The 12,691-nt window shown below is 44.5% G+C and overlaps 1 protein-coding gene across 4 annotated transcripts in view; it reads left to right on the top strand.

The window, feature by feature from the left end:
- Nucleotides 1–12,691, top strand: part of stxbp1a (syntaxin binding protein 1a) — a 116,529-nt gene that overhangs the window by 97,432 nt on the left and 6,406 nt on the right. For all 4 annotated transcript variants that reach the window (XR_013499351.1, XM_078226615.1, XM_078226614.1 and 1 more), the window contains exons 12-16: nucleotides 2,341–2,406; nucleotides 2,604–2,684; nucleotides 5,649–5,787; nucleotides 6,209–6,318; nucleotides 9,505–9,606. Coding sequence is in view for 3 of the 4 variants with exons in the window: in XM_078226615.1 (XP_078082741.1) it covers nucleotides 2,341–2,406; nucleotides 2,604–2,684; nucleotides 5,649–5,787; nucleotides 6,209–6,318; nucleotides 9,505–9,606 (498 nt within the window). In the remaining variant the exon portion in view is untranslated. The remainder of the gene's footprint in view (nucleotides 1–2,340; nucleotides 2,407–2,603; nucleotides 2,685–5,648; nucleotides 5,788–6,208; nucleotides 6,319–9,504; nucleotides 9,607–12,691) is intronic.

Genomic DNA, 12,691 nt, shown 5'->3' with positions numbered 1-12,691 from the left:
CCCAACATCAGCACTAAACCTTCCAGCAGCATTGGGTGGATAATGATCAGGAATAGGAACCCTGGCTGACTCTTTTCCTTTACCAGCTAAGAGGCACCAAGGTCAACTATACCGTCCAAATCTACCGCGCTCATTGGGATTGTCTTGATAAGGGTTGAAAGTTCATACTTTCTGGCCTACCTGATCCAATCCCTGTAATGTACAAGTCATTTATCCATTACACCATCAGGGAAACACAGCCTTCATTCGTACTGAATGAACTAACATATTTTGATGAGTGAAATCTCATATAGCTGACATGGAACTAAAAGCAGGTTAAAATTTAAATGCGTAGTGACTGAACAACACCCAGACACCTGGTTCTCAGATTGCCGTACAGAGGGAATCTTGTACAGGTGTGCCAGACCATTCATGTAATTGAGAACTTAAAAGTTGAATAATTATAAATCCTTTTCTGTTCATGAGTATTAAAAAAATACCAATGGAAGGCCAAAAGAGAGGCATTTTCAAAAGCCCCAAGTGCAATCAGAAAGCCACTAAACCCTACAAACCGGTCGCTCCCACCTCTCAAATATTCACATTATGTTTCAGATTCTGATATGATCCTGGCTCGGAAAAATATTGTCCGGAATCTTTCAGCCATTCACGCCACGCTCCCGCTGTAGCCTGGTTGGAGAATTTATGGGGCGGCATGGTAGCACAGTGGTTAGCGCTGCTGCTTCACAGCTCCAGGGACCTGGGTTCGATTCCCGGCTTGGGTCACTGTCTGTGTGGAGTTTGCACATTCTCCTCGTGTCTGCGTGGGTTTCCTCCGGGTGCTCCGGTTTCCTCCCACAGTCCAAAGATGTGCGGGTTAGGTTGATTGGCCATGCTAAAATTGCCCCTTAGTGTCCTGAGATGCGTAGGTTAGAGAGATTAGCGTATAAATGTAAAGGGATATGGGAGTAGGGCCTGGGTGGGATTGTGGTCGGTGCAGACTCGATGGGCCGAATGGCCTCTTTCTGCACTGTAGGGTTTCTATGATTTCTATGGCCAGCCAAATCTCTGTTCACTGCAGGCGGGATGGGAAAATCCCACCAGCGTGAATGGTCAGAATGGTGATTTAGAAATTTCTGATAATTCCCTAATTTCCTTGGCTTGACTTTTATACTGATGAACACTTCATATATATTTCAAGATAGTTTTAACAGCAGCAAAGAGAGAGCAGGGAGTGAGGAAAATAATAACAGGGTGGGGGGTTTGGTGGAATCTGCGTTGATTTGGTTCAAATGGAATAAGCTGTGTGTGTGTGTTCTCCGGTGCTGTAGACCAATGTACTGGCGGGTCTGCAACTTTTAATCTGTTCCGTTCAAGCAGATACCAACTGACAATCAGATCACTGCGGATGCTGGATACCTAAATTAAAAACAGAAAATGCTGGAAATACTCAGCAGGTTATGGCAGCATCTGTGTAGAGAGAAACAGCCAGTGACCTTACATCAGCAGCACAATTGCTCTAGACACCTCCTTCGTCTCTTCACCTGCTCTGTCACCGCTCTCTTTGATTCTGCACACACACAGGCACACATGCATGCACGCACATACACACGCACACAGGCACAAACACACACACGCGCATGCACATAAACACACACACACACACACAGGCAGGCATACATGCACACACACACAGGCATACAAGCACACATGCATGCATGCACACACACACGCACACACACACACAGGTGTACACACGCACACAGGCATACATGCACACGCACACAGGCATACATGCACACACACACAGGCATACAAGCACACATGCACGCACACACACACACAGGCATACATGCATACACACACACACACACAGGCATACATGCACACACACACAGGCATACATGCACCCACAGGCATACAAGCACACATGCACGCATACACACACGCACACACACACACACAGGTGTACACACACGCACACAGGCATACATGCACACACACATGCACACACACAGGCATACACACCCGTGCATACATGCATACAGACATATGCACTCACATGCCCACATGCACATGCATGCACATGCACACTCACATGTACACAGGCATACACACACATGCATGCACACGCACTCACATGCTCACAGGCATACACACACACACATCCACACAGACATACACATGCACACGCACACACACACGCACTTGTTTTAGTTCACTGACAGTGTGTGTTGTGCAGTGTGGGATGGGAAAAGGGAAGGAAAATCCGCTAAGCTTGTCAACAGCTGAGTTGTGAAGTATAACATCTGCACCATCCGTTATCAGTGTAATAAAAGTAACTACATCTTATCCTCATTGCAGACAACCATGAGGGATCTGTCCCAGATGTTGAAGAAGATGCCCCAGTATCAGAAGGAACTAAGCAAGGTATTGGCAGACTAAAAAATTACATTTATAGATGAACAATGTGACTGGACTGGATTTTCTGACCTCCGCGATCACTGGCTAATGATGCCATTATATCCATGATAGTGCAAAGAAATACCACTATAAATATAAACCCAAACTGTGTGTGTGCGTGACTTTTAAGTCTGTTGGTTCATTAACATTTGTGTCTTTTGCAGTATTCCACCCACCTTCACCTTGCTGAGGATTGTATGAAACACTATCAGGGCACCGTGGATAAGTTGTGCCGAGTTGAGCAGGTGAGATGGTAAACCCACTGGGGACTGTAGACCCGTGTCAAATATGATGGGATTCAGGCTGGAATTCTCCTACCTCACCCGTGTCTGGGATTCTCCAGTCCCGCTGCTGTGAATGGGGAGTTGGGTGTGTGCCAACTTTTCCGTTCTCGCTGGCAGAGCATGCAAGATCGGAGAATTTTGGCCTCAGTGTTTTCCATCAGTCCTCGTTATCACATGGGGAAACCTTTAATTGCTGGCCTCCCATTGCTGAGGTGAAAGTGAGTGTTCCCCTGGGCTCTTAAAAACCATTTGGTTCACTGATGACTATTTCTCATTACTCCCAGCATCCTCTCTGCAATGCCACCTCCACCCCACCCTCCCCTCCCTAATTGGCCATTACCTGCCAGCCTGCTGTGTGCAGCAGTTGGACATTCCTCCTTAACTCAGCTAATGTTCTGAGGACCCGGGTTCGAATCCCGCCACGGCAGATGGTGAAATTTGAATTCAATTTAAAAAAAATCTGGAATTAAGAATGTACTGGTGATCATGAAACCACTGTTGATTGTGGGGAAAACCCATCTGGTTTACTAATGTCCTTTAGGGAAGGAAATCTGCCGTTCTTACCTGGTCTGGCCTACATGTGACTCCAGAGCTGCAGCAATGTGGTTGACGCTCAACTGCCCTCCAAGGGCAACTAGGGATGGACAATAAATGCTGGCCAACCAGTGGCGCCCATGTCCCATGAATGAATAAATAAATAAAATAAACCTCCATTGTTTAAACCTGATTACAGAATGTTTGGTGCTCACAACTCACCAGCAAAACAGAGGCAGTTTTATCAGCTCCCCACGTGGGAAACCCTCGGGATCAGGTAGAACGCTGGTTTTACACTGTGCCCGATATGCAGAGTGAAACGGGGAAGGGTGCAAAAGCAGCATTGCACCTGATGCTGCCAATTCACGCCAGCCAAGTTAGCGGAATATTGTCCCCGGTGTTTAACCAGACTGGAACCTGAAAGTGGTGCTCCTGACGACCACATAGGGCACTGCTGATCTCGTACCCTTTTGGCACCAAACTGAAATTCTAGACCCCTATGCCAGTGCAGGAATTTGGAAGCTCTGCTTATTATTGTCATGAGATGCAGGATCAGGTTCTGAATCCCCTTGGAATCTGCTTCCAAGATGAACATTCCTACATGTGAGTTGCTTGATGTGGAACTCTTTATACTATTGTTAACTGCCGTGGGAAAAATGCAAGGGGAGGTCTGGAACTTTTTCCCAAGTGATGAAGAGAGGAAAAAGTTAAAGTTTATTTATTAGTCACAAGTAGACTTACATTAACACTGCAATGCAGTTACTGTGAAATTCCCCTAGTCGCCACACTCCGGCGCCTGTCTGGGTACACTGAGGGAGAATTTAGCATGGCCAATCCACCTAACCAGCACGTCTTTTGGACTATGGAAGGAAACGGGAGCACCCAGAGGAAACCCAAGTGAGCTCACCTGGTGGAGATCAGTCAAGAGTAAGAGCTAATGTCTTGCCCATTTGCAGAATAAAAGTTTTATTAGTGTCACAATTCGGCTTACATTAAGACTGCAATAAAGTTACTGTGAAATTCCCCTAGTCGCCACACTCCGGCACCTGTTCGGGTACACTAAGGGGCAATTTAGCATGACCAATCCACTTAACCTGCACATCTTTGGATTGTGGGAGGAAACCGGAGCACCTGGAGGAAACCCATGCAGACATGGGGAGAACGTGCAAACTCCATGCAGACAGTGACCTAAGACCGGAATTGAACCCAGGTCCCTGGTGCTGTTGAGGCAACAGTGCTAACCAGTGCGCCACTGTGCAATTTAAGTTGCAATATTTAAAATTCCAGTGTTCTACATTACTAGGTTCAGTGATGCTCCCCCTCTGTCCACCCCAGTGACACTCTAATTGCACATCCTATTCTTCATTTTCCACCCCCCAATTTTCACACCCCTTCTCAGCATGGACTTGAATCGAGAATAACATTCAGAGGGGACGTCAGAAGGCTGCCAACTCGCTATCAGCTGCCTCACACAGCCATGCAGCTGGTGCTCATGCTGACTTATTGTCTCGCAAATCATTCTCGATGTGTGAAGAGAGATGGCGAGAATATCCAGAGGTTGCCAAAAACCGAGCCTCTTTCTATCCCATCCCGACCACCACACAGCAGTGCTGACATTTAAGCAATGGGTAGTCTTTCCAACAAAATGTGTGGGGGAGTGGGGGGAGAACCTGGTGTAGCTCCTTCAAATCTCTATTTTTGATTTTTAATAAGATTATTAGTGGTGAGAATTAAACTTCTAAAATTAACAAATTGGAGGCATGGTGGCACAGTGGTTAGCACTGCTGCCTCACAGCGCCAGGGACCTGGGTTCGATTCCCAGCTTGGGTGACTGTCTGTGCGGAGTCTGCACGTTCTCCCCGTGTCTGCATGGGTTTCCTGTGGGTGCTCCAGTTTCCTCCCACAATCCAAAGACGTGCTGGTTAGGTGCATTGGCCATGCTAAATTTTCCCTCGGTGTACCTGAACAGGCACCGGAGTGTGGTGACCAGGGGATTTTCACAGCAACTTCGTTGCAGTGTTAATGTAAGCCTACTTGGGACACTAAGAAATAAAAATTAAGTTAAACTTCTATTTTTGCCGCTGCAGTTATTCCCGGTACAATCTCAACTTAAATTGAGCTGCTAAACTGAAAAGGTGCACCACAGTATTGTCTGTTAAAGCATGAGGGTGAACTCTTCTATGTCCCATTCTTCTATTTAGTCTCCCTATCTCAAGTCCGGCTGACAAATCACTCAAACTCTGCATTTTAGTCAGAGTTTGACGAGGAACCGGGAGTGTGGGCGAAACTTTCAGGGAACAATTCCAACCTTAGGTAGCTTAGAAGATCTGAGTGATTGGACTGCTTGCCAAGTGAAGTATTCTAGAAATGTTGCGACTGTTAATTTTACAGGACTTGGCCATGGGCACCGACGCTGAGGGAGAGAAAATCAAGGATCCAATGCGAGCCATTGTTCCCATACTGCTGGACAACAATGTCTCTACGTACGATAAAATCCGCATCATCCTCCTCTACATCTTCCTGAAGAACGGTGAGTGAGCGAAACTAACATTGGAAACGTGGCAGGGTGGCACAGTGGTTAGCAGTGCTGCCTCACAGCGCCAGCGTTTGATTCCCGGCTTGGGTTACAGTCTCTCCCGAGTCTGCATGTTCATACACGTCGTGTAATGGGCTGGGGGCTACTCTAGAGATTTCTATTCCTATGTTTTTAAGCTTGAGGAGGTGGAAACATGTGTTTCTCTAACTGGACTTAGTTTCTACTTGTTATCAATCCTCAGCGGCACAAGGTTCAAGGAAACCAGGATACATCCCTTATTCCATGTGAATCCGATGCTCCGTCCGTGTGATTATTGGAGAGTCACATCAGCAAAGCAGCGATGCTGGATTTTCTTTATAAAAAAATAAGAATTTCAAGTTGAGCCCACTCTTTCTCTTTCTGATTCTAAAATTAGGAATCACCGAGGAGAATCTGAACAAACTGATTCAACACGCCCAGATCCCACCCGAGGACAGCGAGATCATTAACAACATGGCCCATCTGGGAATTCCCATCATCACAGACGTACGTTATTCTGTTTAATTAACTTTGCACTAGTTGTACGCTGGAAACAAATCCTGTTATTCAACAACTCTCGGACTTTAGAATCCTCAAAATTACAGGACTATTTTGGGATGATTAAACTGTGTCACATTTATTCTTTGAAAAAGCTTAGTGTAAAAGGAAATTATGATGACCCTTGCATTAACGTTTCACCAGAATTTTGTGCTGTGATAAGGGTGTAATGTCAAGAAGCTTCAGATTTTTATTTTTCTAAGTGTTGTGAGCTCCATATTGTCACCAAGATGTCGCATGCCGTTACACATGTGCTTTGAACACTAACCTAGCAATAGTGATGCAGTTCTAATGAGTAGCTAGATAAGGATATTGTGTTTGATTTGATTCGATTTGATTTATTATTGTCACATGTATTGGGATACAGTGAAAAGTATTGTTTCTTGCATTCTATATGGACAAAGCATACCATTCATTGAGCACATAGGGGAGAAGGAATGGAAGAGGTGCAGAATATAGTGTTGCAGTCATAGCTAGAGTGTAGAGAAAGATCAACTTAATGTATGGTGGGTCCATTCAAAAGTCTGAAGGCAGCAGGGCAGAAGCAGTTCTTGAGTTGGTTGGTATGTGATCTCAGACTTTTATCTTTTTCCTGATGGAAAAAGGTGGAAGAGAGAATGTCCGGGGTGCATGAGGGACCTTGATTATGCTGGCTGCTTTTCCGAGGCAGCGGGAAGTGTAGACAGAGTCAATGGATGAGAGGCTGGTTTGCGTGATGGGCTGGGCTACATTCAAAACCCCTGGGGGGAAGAAGTAGGAAGACATCTGGACAGGGTGAGATGAAGTGAAGTGAGAGGAGGCTCATGAAAAGCACATCAGGCCAAATGCCCTGTTTTTATTGGTTGTAAAATTCCATGTAAACCATGGGCGGCACGATAGCACAGTGGTTAGCACTGCTGCTTCACAGCTCCAGGGACCTGGGTTCGATTCCCGGTTTGGGTCACTGTCTGTGTGGAGTTTGCGCATTCTCCTCGTGTCTGCGTGGGTTTCCTCCGGGTGCTCTGGTTTCCTCCCACAGTCCAAAGATGTGCGGGTTAGGTTGATTGGCCATGCTAAAATTGCCCTTAGTGTCCTGGGATGCATAGGTTAGAGGGATTAGTGGGTAAATATATGGGGGTAGGGCCTGGGTGGGATTGTGGTCGGTGCAGACTCGATGGGCCGAATGGCCTCTTTCTGTGCTGTAGGGATTCCAAGATTCTAGGGATAGGTTCATGGGCCAGTGGCTATTTTGTCTGCAGATGGTTATCAGGTTGATTCTATGGCACCCAGCAGCTAGAGTACAAATTGTGTGTGCGGCACCGAAGCCTTCAGATTTACTCTAATAGTTGCTCTGAAATCCAGTGACCTAGATACTGAGGACAGTGCCAGAGTAAGCAGCCTGATTAAATGGGTGAGTGTATGAAGATGGTGAACTAAGCAGGATCTAAATAGAAACAAAATGAATAGGAAAGCAGATGTAAAAGGAAAGCAGCAAAAATGATTGCGCAAGAACATTAACGGGGAAGATTCGGACGGGTGCATTTAGTTCTTAAGTTAATGTTGTGGTTGGTGAAATTTTGTTCACTAAGCGAATAGATTTTGCTGTTAATAGTCATCATCAGCACCCTGGTGTTTATACACCACCCAAATGTCAGGTGCCAATTAAATCATGCTCCACTCTGTCCCCCGCTTCACCAATGGCCATGCAACCCCTGCCCTCCACCCTCCAACCCTGTCAAGGGAGGCAGCGACATAGTGGTATTGTCGCTGGACACATCATCCAGAATCGCAGGCTAATGCTCTGGGGACCTGGGTTCGAATCCCACCACAGCAGATGGTGAAGTCTGAGTTCAATAAATGGAAATAAAAGATGATCGTGAACCCATTGTCAATCATTGTAAAAACCCAGCTGGTTCACAAATGTCCTTTAGGGAAAGAAATCTGTTGTCCTTTCCTGGTCTGGCCTACATGTGACTCCAGAGCCACAGAAATGTGGTTGACTCTTAAATGTCCTCAGGGGTGGGTGATGGGTGATAAATGCTGGCCCAGCCTGTGACACCCACATCCCATGGATGAAGAGAAAGAAAATGTGTCTTTTGAATTTGTAGGCCTGAATTGTGTGCTCCTCAGGCACGCGTGATTGGCAGACCCAGGAGCAGATGCGATAGGTCGGATCCCAACTGCGACTCATGCCAACATCAGCATGAAACATGCACTGAGGAAGGCTCAGCGCGGGTGTGGGGCGTGGTGTTGATGGCGAGCTGTCAGTGTTTGCCATCACTTCCCCTCTGAACCTGACCACAAATTCGGGAATTTGGACTTATGCAGATTGGCATGGAACCTCTGAAGTTATGGCCGATCTCTCAGTGTCCCACCACAAGCTCTGATGTGGCCCCCGCTCCCCCCGCCACGCACCACCACCCCATCCAGAGCTGGCAATCCGTGAGAGCTTCAACCTTGCCACTCTCACAGCGCTGTTAGAGACATTGTACCAAGTTACACCTTGTTAATCAGGTGTTGTGAGCAAAAAAAAATTGATGAAGAGCAAAGCTGGCACTGAAAACATAACTTCATGTTCATGGAGTGTTGTCATCTGATTAATTAGTAGATTCTCAAAGCTAAACTTTAATTTTAAAAAAAAAGTACTTTGAAACCTTCATTCTATGTCAGAATCAAAGATTTGATCTATCTAAACATCTTGAAAAGTGATTTTATTTGATTGCATTTTATTTTCTATTTGTGTGTCTGTGAAAATCCTTAAATGTGATTGGCTGCTTACTCAGCCTGATGACATCACTGCAGCTCCATGCTGGAATCCCCAGTAAAGCGTGCTGGAGTTAGGTGCAGTTCCATTGCACAATGTTAAGAGGTGTATTTCTCACTATGCGGATTTCTTGATCTCTCAGTGAAGTTTACTTTGAGGTCAGTGTTGAAAGTTCTTGCTTTGCCGCAGACTGCAAACTCAGGGCTTTTGTACCCAATGTCGATAATAACTTCAACATTGCATCCTATGAGGATGGCAAACTTTGCATGTTAAGACAGATACCAGAAAACTTCAAGTGGTATTAAACTTTTAGCACTCGCCAACACTAAAATGGTCAAATAAATGTACAATGTTGGGAAGAAAACAATTCACCTTCTGTCCTTGGTGTTCAGTCAACCCTGCGTCGTAGGAACAAGCCAGAACGTAAAGAGCGTATCAGCGAACAGACCTATCAACTTTCTCGATGGACGCCACTCATCAAGGACATCATGGAGGTTGGTGGTCTTTTGTTGGCTCAGTCAATGGACACATAATAATTCTATCTGATGGATAATTTAGTGAAAATGATTTGAATGCTCCTAGAAAAAGACCCAAATATACCTTGACAATCCAGATCTAATGTTGGTTGAAGATCTGAATTCTTTGATTTTAGATGAGACAATTGTTCCATTATCAGTCAGTTTGGATTCTGCGTACAGTTTTCCTACACTCACTGCCTAGACACTCCAACATTGTCTATATGAGGGGGAAGGGGAAGGCTTGACAATTTACTAATCTGAATATAGATTTGGATTGCCTGAAAATCTTCCCATTCATCTTACTCCCTCTGATTTAAGGCAAGTCTTTGATTTGATTTATTATTGTCATGTGTATTGGGATACAGTGAAAAGTATTGTTTCTTGCGCACTATGCAGTCAAACATAGCAAGAAGATTTGAATATAGGAGTAGGGATGTTTTACTGCAATTGTATACGGTGTTGGTGAGGCCACACCCTGGAATATTGTGTGTAGTTTTTGTGTCCTTATCTGAGGAAGGACATTCTTGCTATAGAGTGCAGAAAAAGTTTACCAGGGATTCCTGGGATGGCAGGTCTGTCATATGAGGAGAGACTAAGTCAGTTAGGATTATATTCACAGGAGTTTAGAAGAGTGAGAGGGAATCTCATAGAAACTTATAAAATCCTAATAGGGTTAGACAGGGTAGATTCAGAAAGAATGTTCCTGATGGTGGGGGAGTCCAGAACTAGGGGCCATAGTTTGACGATAAGGGATAAACCTTTTAGAACTGAGGTGAGGAGAAATTTCTTCACCCAGAGAGTGGTGAACGTGTGGAACTCTCAAGCACAGAAAGTATTTGAGGCCAAAACATTGTTCAATTTCAAGAAGTAATTAGATATAGCTCTTGGGGCTAAAAGGATCAAGGGATATGGGGGGAAGGGGAGATCACGATATTGATTTTGATGATCAGCCATGATCAAAATGAATGGTGGAGCAGGCTCAAAGGCTGAATGGCCTCCTCCTGCTTCTATTTTCTATGTTTCTATGTTTCATACAGTATATAAGGGAGAAGGAAAGGAGAGGGTGCAGGATATAATGTTACAGTCAAAGCTAGGGTGTAGAGAAAGATTAGCTTCATATATGGTAGGTCCATTCAAAATTCAAAGTCTTTCAAAGATTGAAGAGGAGTGACACACTTTGTAATGTTATTCTCAAACTGTATTGTGGGATTTAGAATAATATTCTCACTGCAGTAATGTGTTTGGAATTTATACACTGTACACACTTCCATAGACATGGAAGAAGTTATGATAATGACAGATGCAAAGGCATGTCAGAACTCATTTGACTTGGCGTAAATAAAGAAAATATTACAAATACTGGAAATCTAAATCAGAAAGTGCACAGCCCGGAAATGCATTTCAAGTCAGTAAGTATCTGTGGTGAGAGGAGACAATTAACTTCTCAGACTCCCCCACCTTTTCAGAACTGAACTGAGAATTAAGTGAACATTAATAGAATCCAACATGGCGATGAGGGAACGAAAACACAGAAGTGGAATTGTCAGTCGATGTAGCATATCATCTCAGTCAAGGAACAGAAAGTGTAGAATAAATTAGTAATGGGAGGCTTAGAGACAAGATGTGAAAATGTTGAAAGCTGTGGGATTAGTTTTGCAATATAAGTTACAGTAAATCCACCAACGCTAAATGAGACACGGCAGCTCAGTGAGAAGGATATAATAGCACCACAAGCTCTGTTCCTGGTGATGATCCTTCCATCAACCTAATCATTCATTTGTTTCCCTTCCTTCCCAAATATCAACAGTTGGGAAGATGGTGATGTGGTGGTAATGCCTGAGGCCTGGACTAATGCTCTGGGGACATGTACTCCAGGCAGCTGGTGGAATTTAGATTCAGCTAATAAAACTGCAATTATAAAGCTAGTGACACTGACCTTGACAGCTATCATCAATTGCTGTCAAAACCAATCTGCTTCACTAATGTCCTTTGGAGGGAAAGACATCTGTCCTCCTTACTGGGGCCTACATGTGACTCCAGACCCACAGCAGTGTCTGCTGCTCTGAATGGCCGAGCCAGCAGCTCAGTTCAAGAGCAATTCGGGAAGGGCAACAAATGCTTTCCAGTGATGCCCACATCCCATGAGTGAAAAGAAAGTTCCACAAAGCACAGGCAGCAACTTTAACTGTATCGGTAGTGGAAAAGTGTAAAGAAAGTGGAAAATGTGAAGTTGATGAAGACCAGAGAGCTGTAGAATGTCCACAGGAGAGATGAGATATTGTTCCTTTAGCTTGGATTGAGTATTATTATAACGATGCAAAAGACCAAAGATAAAAAGGAGAAATGAGAGGAAAGATGGGTGCCAGAGGTAAAGTGATAGGTCACGTCAAACTCTTTTGACTTTTGATTTGATGAAATTATGTGTGATTATTCAAAATTCTATCGATATGAATAGATAGGGAAGTCCAGAGAATTGAAATACCAAATAAAAGTTGAAATGTGCAATTCACTTTGAAAGAAAGTGTGGTAGATTATGATCAAGAAACTCGGGAAGTGTGAAGTGAATGAAAGTCAGACCAAGAAGGCCCGGACAGCGAAAGAGCATTCCTGGAGGCGGGTGCTAATTTAAAAATCTGGTTCAAAGTCCTCTTGCAACACAATGGCCGGAATTCTGTAGTTTCGATTCTGTCAACGGGAATTCCCATTGACAGAGTCAGAACTAGAGGAACCCACCACTTGCAACAATGCGTCATCTCTCACCGGTGAGAAACACGTGGCTGGGAGGCCAGCAAATCGCGCCCAACATGTCAGAACTGTATCTTGGAATGAGACCTGTTGTCAGTTTTTGTATCATGTAGCTAATGTGTGCAAAATTGTTTGCAATGCAATAGTTGTATCACTAGGCTGAAGGTTGCTGCACCTGTATTACTGCACTGTGAGACTTAACTCATAGGATAAAGTGGCGTGTGTGTTTTTCCCATTAAGATCATTGCCAACCGGACTCAGCTAAGGCCTCAATTAATTAAATGAATAGCACAGGCATTTAACTTTAATGCTGTAT

This window comes from Mustelus asterias, chromosome 13 (genome assembly GCF_964213995.1).
Source record: "Mustelus asterias chromosome 13, sMusAst1.hap1.1, whole genome shotgun sequence".
Taxonomy (NCBI): domain Eukaryota; kingdom Metazoa; phylum Chordata; class Chondrichthyes; order Carcharhiniformes; family Triakidae; genus Mustelus; species Mustelus asterias.
Note: the sequence above shows the minus strand (reverse complement) of the source record. Positions and strands in the feature narration are given on the sequence as shown.